Consider the following 11,341-nt stretch of genomic DNA (forward strand, 5'->3'; position numbering starts at 1 on the left):
AAAACATTAAGCGTAATTAAGCAACCAATAAGCCAAGTAATTGTCATTAGAAAATAACAATCAGTATTACGTAGTCATAATATTCCAATTATGTCAAAAGTTTAACGTGTACAAAGTACATAGCTCGTTTTAAACGACAAGTGACACTAACAGTCGTAAAAGTATTCGAGGATCAAGTTAAGTGATTACGCAGTTTCGTAAAGAGTCCATTAAGACTAAGATATTAACGAAAGTAATTAATTATGAATAAATATTCCAGAATATAATATAGCTCAATACGCACAAATACGCAGTTTCGTGAAAGTAATAAATATAGTTATAAGTCGAAAAAGTCGGGTCGTTACAATCTCGGATTTGGTGACACTAGGAGGGCGCAGATACGTATGTGTCTTGTGAACGCACGTACATCAATCCTTGTTAATGGGAGCCCTACCGGTGAATTTACATTATTTCGGGGATTGAGACAAGGCGATCCGTTAAGTCCGTTTATATTTTTAGTAGTTATGGAAGGCCTTCACCTATGCATTAATAACAAGGTGGATTCAAGTGCAATTAGTGGGGTTAAAGTAGGTAAGCCTCATATTAATATTTTTCACTTATTTTACGGAGATGACACGATTATTTTATCTGAATGGAATAGGGATAATCTTGCGAATACTATTATAGTTCTTAATGAATTTTATCGATTTTCGGGTTTAAAGATCAACGTAGCTAAATCACATCTTTTTGGTATTGGAGTTCTAGATGATATGGTTGATACATACGTTCACGAGTTTGGATGTTCGAAAGGTGAATTACCTTTTTCTTATTTGGGACTCTCAATATGTGTCAACATGGGTTTGGTTTCGATTTAGAAAACATTGGAAGATCGTTTTATGAAGAAACTTTCGGGTTGGAAAGCAAGTCTTCTCTCGGTAGGTGGTTGGTTAACACTTGTGAAGGCAATGTTGGGGAGTTTGGGAATATACTTCCTTTCTTTATTTCGTTGTCCGGAAACCATTTTATCGAACCTCGAAAGTTTAAGGACGAGTTTTTTTTTGGGTGACACTTAAAGCAAACAAAATATTCATTGGATCAGTTGTGATCATTCTTTAGTGTCATTTGAAAAAGTTGGTCTCGACATCGAGAGTTTACGAGCATTTAATTATGCTCTTCTTTTTAAATGGATATGGCGATTAAAGGTGACACCTAATACGATTTGGGCAAATGTTATCAAAGCTATACATGGAGAACATGCTGGAATGGATGGCTCGATCCTCAAATTTAAAGGAATATGGTCCAATACTGTTGATACTTTTCATAGTCTAATTCGACAAGGTACAATTCCTCATGATATCTTACGAGCAAAAATTGGTAATGGTCGAAGTATACGTTTTCGGCATGATAATTGGTTGGGAGATGATCTTTTAATGGACAAATATCGCCGGCTTTACCACTTAGAGTTGAGTAAGGATTGTAGCCTTGCGGATAGAGTGGAGAATAATTCTTGGGTTTGGTCATGGAATCGTGCTTATATCGGTGACAAGAATATTGAGGCTATACATGATATGATTTCAAAAATTGGTCAGGTTACACTAACACAAGGTTTAGATTCATAGCAGTGGACGGTGGGAGACAATATGTCCTTTTCTGTTGCCAGTACTTAGTGGCTATATAGATGACGTCCAGTTGCCTTTTAGCGAGCCATTCATAAGATGGCATAGAAGCATCCCGCGCAAAATCAACATTCTGATTTGTAGAATTTTGAGAGACCGGTTACCGACACGGCAAAATCTATCTAGAAGATGTCTAGAGATAGCTAATATTCGTGTGCTATGTGCGGAGAGTGCATATAATCCATCAGTCACATGTTTTTTGAATGTCAAGTTGCGAAAGATCGTTGGAGAAGGACTCGTAGCTGGATCGGCATTTCTTTACCGGAACTTAAAGAATGGGAAGAATGAACTACATGGTATGACAATTGGCGAGAAAAGATGGAAATTAAGGAACGGTTATTCACGATCATAGCTTCTTTGGTTTGACACCTATGGAGGTATCGAAATAGTGTGATTTTCACACCCCCAATGAAGAAGAATTTATTATTTGATTCTATTTGTTTTATGTCATTTATTTGGTATAGTAGTAGAAATAAGCGCGATGTAAATTGAAATTCTTGGCTTATAAAGCTTTTGTAAGTTTTTGACCTTTTCTAGCTTCTTGCTAGAAAGGTGTGATTAATAATATTGAAGTTGTTCGGAAAAAAAAAATTGCAGCAGGATCTTGAAAACCACTACGTCACCAATTTTATATGTGGAACTCTTAACCATGGTTGTTTGTGTAGAGTATTTCTTTAATTTCTTCAAGTATGTATGTAGGCTACTGAGATGGGATGCTTGTTGCTACTGTAATGTTATGTAAGCTTCAAATATGTAGGGAGAGCTTAGAGTAACCCAGAGGGGTATCCGCCCCACCTGAATTTAACGGATAAAAAAACTTTCCGCTAAATTTTTTTTACTAAAAAATAAGGTTTTTATTAGTGTTTACTCCCGCTGAAAATAAAAAAATTTATTAAATTTTCGCATCCGCCCCATCTGTCTTTGAGTTCAAGTTTCGCTACTGGGAGTATGTAAACCCATTATGAACCATTGATGTTCTATCCTCTTTTTTCACTTTTTCGTGAAAAAAGATATTAATTTAATTTCAAGTTTTTTCCAAAAAAAAAAAGTGTGTACAAAAGTTTGTTGGTTACATTATTTTGGATAAGGCCAAGCCATATGGGCATTAACATAATACCATGAGGACTGTATAAAGACATTCTTAAGGCCTCAGTTTAAACCTTAGCTATTGATGATTGATGAATTTAGACGGTATCGAAGAATATTTAGCACTGTTATAAAATATCTAGATTGTGTTATAAAATATCTAGATTGGATGTTAATTTTATTATTATTATATTTCTTGCATAGTAATATTTTATACTATAAATAGACATGTATGGTAACCATTTAAGGTGCACCATTTCTCTTGAAATATCAATATCAATATTTCTTCTCTCCTTCTTCTCTCTTTTTCTCTCTTTGTTCTTATAACCATTAAAGGTAGTTATAAGCCTACTGAATTATAACACGTTATCAGCACGAAAAGCTTAGTGTAATTAAAAGATATCTCAAACGATCACGAATCACTAATCAAGGTATGAAATTATTAATAATTTTCAGACTCGAATATATCAAATTTTGGACTACTAACATTTATATTTATTTTATTTAAGTTATATATGGTCGGTTATACCACCTGAATTATATTTCTGTAATCTAACTTTTACTAACTTCACTAACATTTATATTTATGTTATTTAAGTTATATATGGTCGGTTATACCACCTGAATTATATTTCTGTAATCTAACTTTTACTAACTTCACTAACATTTATATTTATGTTATTTAAGTTATATATGGTCGGTTATACCACCTGAATTATATTTTCTGTAATCTAACTCTTATTAACTTCACTAACATTTATATTTATGTTAATAAGACCTCATGATTGTACGCAACACGTCATTTGATAACACGGTACTTTATGTACGCAACACGTCATTTGACAACACGGTACCATGGGTCGAGATTAATTCCGATCAATACGAATACGACGGGGTCTTTATATGTTATCTAACATTTATGATTACTTATGCAATTAATCATTATTTATTTCATGCATACTAATGTTTATTCTTAAATTTATAATTTTAAAAGTTAAAATAAAAAAATAGTTTGTATTTTTATTAAAAGTAAATCTTAAAAGTTAAAATAAGAAAAAGTAGTTTGTACTTTTATTAAAAGTAAATCTTAAAAGTTAAAATACAAAAAGTAGTTTGTATTTTTATTAGTAAATCTTAAAAGTTAAAATAAGAAAAAGTAGTTTGTATTTTTATTAAAAGTATATCTTAAAAGTTAAAGTAAGAAAAAAAAGGGGATGGTAAAATGGAATAGTTTTTTGTCAAAAATGAAGTATTGAAAATGAAGTGGTCTCCTTCTATAACTAAAAAAAATATATATACTTTTATCAAATGAATTTTTTTGTGGCCGACAATTTCAAACACGAGTCCGTGTTTAGTTTATCAAGAATATCTCTTGCTTTGGTGAAAGGTCACGATCACGATATCAGGTGTTGTGAAAGAATTAAAAAATTGGTCAAGTGGCCTTTTAAAAACTAGAAAAAAAAATTTAAACAAAAAGTTTTTTTTATATATTTATAATTTACGGGTAACGTAAAAAAAAGGAAGTTTTTTTTTTTAAAAAAAAAACAAAGAAAGTGTTTAAATGAGTTTTACAGAAAGGGGGAAAGCAAAGAAAAAAAACTTTTTTCCAAACAAAGGTAAATGAAAGTAGGACTTAATACAAGAAAAAAGTAAACATCTCCTAGACGTGATAAAATCTATCAATGATAAGTATTAGACTTGATGAGCTAAATGTGACAAAAATGTTTCAACATGTCTTATGTTAATTTTCTAAAATAAGTTATTATTATTCCGAGTTTAACACATATACATATGTTAATTAAAAACAACCTTTTTGTTCTTATGTAGTGTTGGGTTGCAATTTTGGTTGTATGCCATAATTCCATCCAGTAGAGTGACAATAGAAAACTTTTGATGATAATCAATAAAAAACTTTTTTCCAAACTTGTCAAATGTTTTGTTAAAAATGTGACCGTTGAAAAAAGGAGGTTGAATAATAAAACTTAAAAAACAAATTATTTTTTTAAGAGTGTGCATCAAAATGGCCCGTTTAATAATGGGGAGTAAAAATATAGTCAAATTGTTTCAACGAACAATGGTTCAATTGGATGTCTCTTAAAAAAAATCCGCGGGTACGGGTGATGGATCCAATGGATCCGCATCCACGACCCGCGGGTGCTATCCCTAATTGTGACAAGTACAAATCAACTAAAAGTCTAAAAAATAAATGCTCTTATAGGGACCAAATGTTCACAATAATTGCCTAAGCTAGATATGAAACAAATAGTTCATTAAAAAAAAAAAAGGTCGTTGTGCGTTTTCGGGATGATAGCCGAAATACACTTACAAAAGTAGGTCAGCCGTCAATTCTTTATGGACATATCAACGTAGATCAATAAAATCATTTATGGTTTTGATAAAAGATTAATTAAAAATTAATTGTTTTTTGGTCTTGGATTCTCGGTAACAAAAGCAAAGGTTGTTTTTGGTTGCCACAACAAACAAGACAGAGGTTGTTGACTTTTGTTGTTAAACATGGCACAAGTGAACAATAACAATAGATTATTGTTTTTGAAAAGAATAATGATGCGTTAATTTTATTGTATAAAATAAAATTAAAGAAAATGGTTTTCATTGATGACTATGAACAAACGCAAACAAAGTGTTTGTGGTATTTGGTGATTAAAAAAAAAGTGCATCTAAAGCTTCTACTGAAAATAATATGCATCTAAAGCTTCTACTGAAAATTAATGTGCAAGGTACAACGTATAACTATATGGTCAAATTCATTTGAGCCTTCGGAGTCACAAGTATATGATGTATATATATATTACTCAATTAACAAAATAGTAAATCTAAATTAATTCATATGAATAATAAAACGAAATTAATTAATTTACTATTCACATAAAAAAGCGCATATGATAAAAAGCGCATCGCATATGATAAGCGCATATGATAAAAAGCGAATATGATGAAAAGCACAACGCATATGATGAAAATCGCATATGATTAAAAGCGCATATGGTGAAAAACACAGCGCATATGATTAAAAGCGTATATGGTGAAAAGGATATATGATAAAAAAAACACATATGGTGATTTATAAAAAAAAAAAAAAAACACATATGATGATTAATGGAAAGCACATATGGTGATTAATGAAAAGTATATTGTGAAAAAGAATCACAAATGTTTCTGGAAAGAATTCAAGGTAAGATATATGAACCAATTCATCCATCATGTGAACCATTTTGATATTTCATGGTTCTAATAGACGCATCTAGCGGATGGTCTCATATTTGTATGTTATCAAGCCGTAATATGGCATTTGCAAAGTTTCTTGCACAAATTATTAAATTGAGAACACATTATTCTGATTACACCATTAAAAGGATGAGACTTGATAATGCTGGTGAGTTAACATCTCAAGCATTTAATGATCATTATATATCTACAGGGATTGTTGTTGAACATCCAGTTGCTCATGTGCATACACAAAATTGGTTTAGCTGAATCAATAGATAAACGCTTACAGCTAATAACTAGACAATTGATAATGAGTACAAATCTCTCAATATTTATATGTGGACATGTAAATTTACATGCTGCGACATTAATTCGCATTATACCATGTGGAAGTCGTAAAATATTTTCACTTAATACTTGATTTTGGCCAAGAGCCAAATATTTTCTACCTTAAAACATTGGTTGTGCAGTGTATGTTCCAATTGTATCACCACAACACAATAAAATGGTTCTTCAAAGAAAGATGATAATATATTTTGGATATAAAACATCTTCAATCATAAGATATATTGAACCCGTGATGGGTGATGTTTTTACAGCACGTTTTGCTGATTGTCATTTTAATAAAACATTGTTCCCTAGATTAGGGGGAGAAATAAAAATAAAAAATAAAATGATGCTTCATGATGTGAACATCAATTAAGGTATATTGAACTCGCACAAAAGAATGTGAAACGAAAGTTCAAAAATAATGCATATGCAAGAACTTGCAAATTAATTACTTTATGCATTTACAGATATAAAAAAGTGACTAAATCATATATACCAGCGATAAATGCTCCAGCTCGAACTGAAATTCCAAAAGCTGGCAATAATGTCACTGTTGAGTCTTTGCCACGCATCAAACGTGGAAGATCAATTGGTTCCGAAGATAAAAATCCTCGAAAAAGAAAATCAGCTGATAATGAGGTAAGAGAAAGTGTTCAAGAAGAACCACAAATCAATATTCCTTCTGCAGAGGATATTGATAAATGTAAATACTAAAATTGCGATAAATTATGCAATATTATGGAACCGAAATGAAACTAAAATCTCTATGAGATATTTTCATATAATGTTACAATGACATCATGAATAAAGATGATGATCTGGAACTAAAATCTGTCATTGAATATACAAAATGGACATGATTGAGCTCAATGGAAAGGAGCAATAAGAGCTGAATTAGAATCGCTCGATAAAAGAAAAGTTTTCAGATCAATCGTTATCACTTTTAAAGATGTGAAACGTATGGGATACAAATGAATTTTTATCCGAAAAGAAATGTGCAAATGAAGTTACAAGGCAAAACTAGACTTGTAACTCAATATTTCCCACAAAGACCAGAAATGAATTAGGAGGAAAAATTATCCTCCTGTAATGGATACAATTACTTATTAGATACTTAATCAACCTGGTAGTTATTTAAATGCATCTCATGAATGTTGTTACTACTTATCTGTATGGATCACTTAATAGTGATATATATGAATATACCTAAAGGGTTAAGGTATCATAAGCATCTAATGTAAAACCCAAGGGAATATATTCCATTAAATCACAAAGATTTCTAAGTGGGTTTATACAAACGGGACGTATGTGGTATAACCGATTAAATGACTACTTGATAAAAAAAAAGGGTATAAATATAAACTTATTTTGCACGTATGTTTTATAAAAACAATGTTCGGATATGAGATCGTAGTTGTTTATGTCAATGTTCTTAACATCATATGAACAAATAAAGAGATCTATGAAATCATTCAACTTCTAAAGAATTATTTTGAAATGAAAGATCTTGAAAAAACCAAGTATTACCTTGGATTGCAAATTGAGCATATGCCTAATGGTTTACTTGTACATCAAACAACTTATACCGAAAAGATTTTAAAACATTTTTTTTTTAAAGACAAACTCATTGTTGTTAGATCACTTAATATTGACACTGATCTATTTCATCCCTGCGAAGATCATGAAAATTTTAACAGATCGGAAGTTCTATATTTTAGTGCAATTGAGGTTCTTATGTATCTTATAGATTATACAAGATCTGACATTTCTTTTGCAGTTAATTTGTTGACAAGGTTCAGCTCAGCCCCTACCAAAAGACATTGGAATGGGATCAAACAAATAGTTTGATACCTTCGGGGAACTACTGATTTATAATTATTTTATTCTAACAACTCGAAACAAGATTTGTTTGGTTATACAGATGCAGATTATTTATCCGATCTACATAAAGCTAAATCTCAAACTGGATATGTATTCCTAAATGGAGGCACCGCAATATCATGACGTTCTCAAAACAAACACTTGTTGCAACATCATCAAATCATGCCGAAGTGATTGCATTACATGAAGCTACTCGGGAATGATTTTAGTAAAGATCAATGATACAAATCATTATTGATTCTTGTGGACTAGAACGCTATAAAAGCGTAACAACTATCTATGAAGATAATACAGCTTACATAATACAAATAAAAGAAGAGTATCAAAAATGACAGAACAAAACATAAATGCTGACGAGGCGCTAAAGCTATAAACGGTCTTAACGGTCATAAGTTTGATGGAAAAGAATGGTATATTGGTAAGGCTCAGAAAAAGACTGAAAGGGAATAGGAACTGAAACAACGGTTTGAACAAACCATGAAGGAGACTGTAGACAAATCACGAGGGCCAAACTTGTACATAAAAGATTTAGATGATACAGTTTCAGATGAAAACCTCAGATTTTTCTCATATACTCAAGATATCGTAAAAGACAACCAGATTAAAATGAGATACGTTCAATCAACAACTCTGCTGATCTTTATACCAAAGCACTGCTAACTGCTATTTTCAGAACACACGTTCATAATATTGGCATGAGGCATGTTCAGAAGATGTAACAACTCAGGCGTTGCCTACTTGAGGGGGAGTCAACTTTATGCTGCACTCTTTTTCCCTTAGCTAAAGTTTTATCCCAATGAGTTTTCTTTAGCAAGGTTTTTAACGAGGCAGTACTAGTTATTCTCTAATAAAATTGTCATCCAAGGGGGAGTGTTATAAAATATCTAGATTGTGTTATAAAATATCTAGATTGGATGTTAATTTTATTATTATTATATTTCTTGCATAGTAATATTTTATACTATAAATAGACATGTATGGTAACCATTTAAGGTGCACCATTTCTCTTGAAATATCAATATCAATATTTCTTCTCTCCCTCTTCTCTCTTTTTCTCTCTTTGTTCTTATAACCATTAAAGGTAGTTATAAGCCTACTGAATTATAACAAGCACCAACTTTTCTTCGCTCAATTATTAACTTTTGTATTATGTAGAGCATTTGTTCATTGAATATGTTGTCAAGAAACACCCAATAACACATGGGATACTCTAATTGGAATTTTGGTAAAATTATATTATTATTATTATTATTATTATTATTATTATTATTATTATTATTATTATTATTATTATTATTATTATTATAATAATAATAATAAACTTAAAAGTATTAAAACTTACAAAAAATTAGTGGGAAGCCTAGAGACAATCTGGGCCCCCACACCTCTAGCAATAGCAAAACCTATCCTAGTAAAAATATGAGCAGCAGCACCGGCACCAATATCTTGCGCCATCGAACTCTTCTGAACCCGCTTTAGCAAAGAAACAGCATCCTTTTCTAATTCCCCAAGGGAAGAAAATGAGAAAGGAATGAAACCATAACCAATCGCCTGACAGCTAGATTCGTACTTGACCCGCTTCCGACGAGCCGCATCAACCACAGCACGTCCAGGGACAAAGTCAGAAAGCCCAGACTGTGTCAAAGGAGAAGACCCTATCAAGTCAACACAAACATCGCGACCACAATCCCAGGAATAAAGTAACACATCTGCAGGTCTGAGGGCCCTGTCGTTCCCTCCAGACAACCCAATGTCAACCTCCTTTCTCGCTGAAATCCCAGATCGATAACAAACATCAACAAGGGAATCCCGAACAACATTATGTCGATGCTTAATACCCACCATACCAGCACAAGACACCGCGTGATCCCCGAAAATATCCCCAGTAAAAACCCTTGAACAGGCAGAGCATGCCGTCGAGATAGAGAACAATGGAACACCCAACCGGTAGCACAACACACATCGGTAAGTCTTTGCGTTCATCGTCTGACCCAACCCCAAAATAGGGACTGCCCTTAGCCAAGCAGAGGTGTGATCACCCTGCTGCGATTTCCATAAGGCCGATTGTCGGGGAGATAATGAAAAAGTGGATTCTGCAGAAGCGGTAACCTTTGTGAAATAAACATCTGCCAATTTCTTCATGAGTATGGGGGCAGCGACCTCACTCTGATTACCTAAAATATCAAACCCAACCGTTTTATTAAACAGACCCAAAGCATCTTCAAAAGCACGACCAAGACCAACAATACCCGCATGACGTAGGAGCTTGGTCTGCAACCCAGCAGACTGTAATCGAGAAGCCAGAAAAGCATAATGACGAACATCTCCCGCAGAATAAACACCAAGCCCTCCAAATGCAAATGGCAAGGTGGCAAGCCTCCACTGCCAATCACCAAACCCAGGCCCTGAAGCAGTAACAATACGCTTCAAGGAAGATCGAAGGGCTCCATCAAAAGCGCGTTGAGCCGCCTCAAATATACTAGGAGGACAAGTACGCAAGGTAAAGTAGAGTTTAGAAACTCCCGTACATGCCCTAAGCAACAACAACTCACACTGAGGATCATCAAGCTTAGCAACCTTATCCATAAGCGCAATGGACTTGGTCACCCTTTGCATCACCAGTTCACTACTAAAACCAAGATCGGAACTTGCGGGGGCCCCAAGCAACTTAACACCATTTAAAGGTCGAGCAATATTAGGAGGAAAGACACCTACTTGCCTGCTGCGAGGGTCCTCCGTAGGCCAGAAAATTTCTGTTTTTTCAACGTTGAGATGAAGCCCAAAACGAGGCCCATCCCCCATAATCAAATGCAAAACCTTCCCCACCACCAAAGTGTCCCCAATAATAGTGCCATCATCCAAATACCATGCCTGAAGACAAACTTCAAAATTATCTCTGATTTTAGAAACCAAGGGTTGTAAGACCAAAGCAAAAAGCAGCGGACCAAGGGGATCACCCTGTTATTATTATTATTATTATTATTATTATTATTATTATTATTATTATTATTATTATATTATTATTATTATTATTATTATTATTATTATTATTATTATTATTATCATTCTATACATTAAAAGAGAGTTTTAATTAACTAATAAATATTTCTAAAACCCCCTTCAACACCCCTAGATCAAAAAATTACCTCATAATACCCTTT

At 33.0% G+C, this 11,341-nt stretch overlaps 1 protein-coding gene across 1 annotated transcript; it reads left to right on the plus strand.

Annotated features, from left to right (window-relative positions):
* Positions 1–383: 383 nt before the first annotated feature.
* On the plus strand, positions 384–2,007 carry LOC139840466 (uncharacterized). The gene is made up of 3 exons (XM_071830731.1): positions 384–789; positions 1,096–1,568; positions 1,867–2,007. The coding sequence occupies exons 1-3, from the start codon at positions 384–386 to the stop codon at positions 2,005–2,007; spliced, it is 1,020 nt and encodes a 339-aa protein (XP_071686832.1).
* The last annotated feature ends 9,334 nt before the right edge of the window (positions 2,008–11,341 follow it).

Source organism: Rutidosis leptorrhynchoides, chromosome 4, assembly GCF_046630445.1.
Source record: "Rutidosis leptorrhynchoides isolate AG116_Rl617_1_P2 chromosome 4, CSIRO_AGI_Rlap_v1, whole genome shotgun sequence".
Taxonomy (NCBI): Eukaryota; Viridiplantae; Streptophyta; class Magnoliopsida; order Asterales; family Asteraceae; genus Rutidosis; species Rutidosis leptorrhynchoides.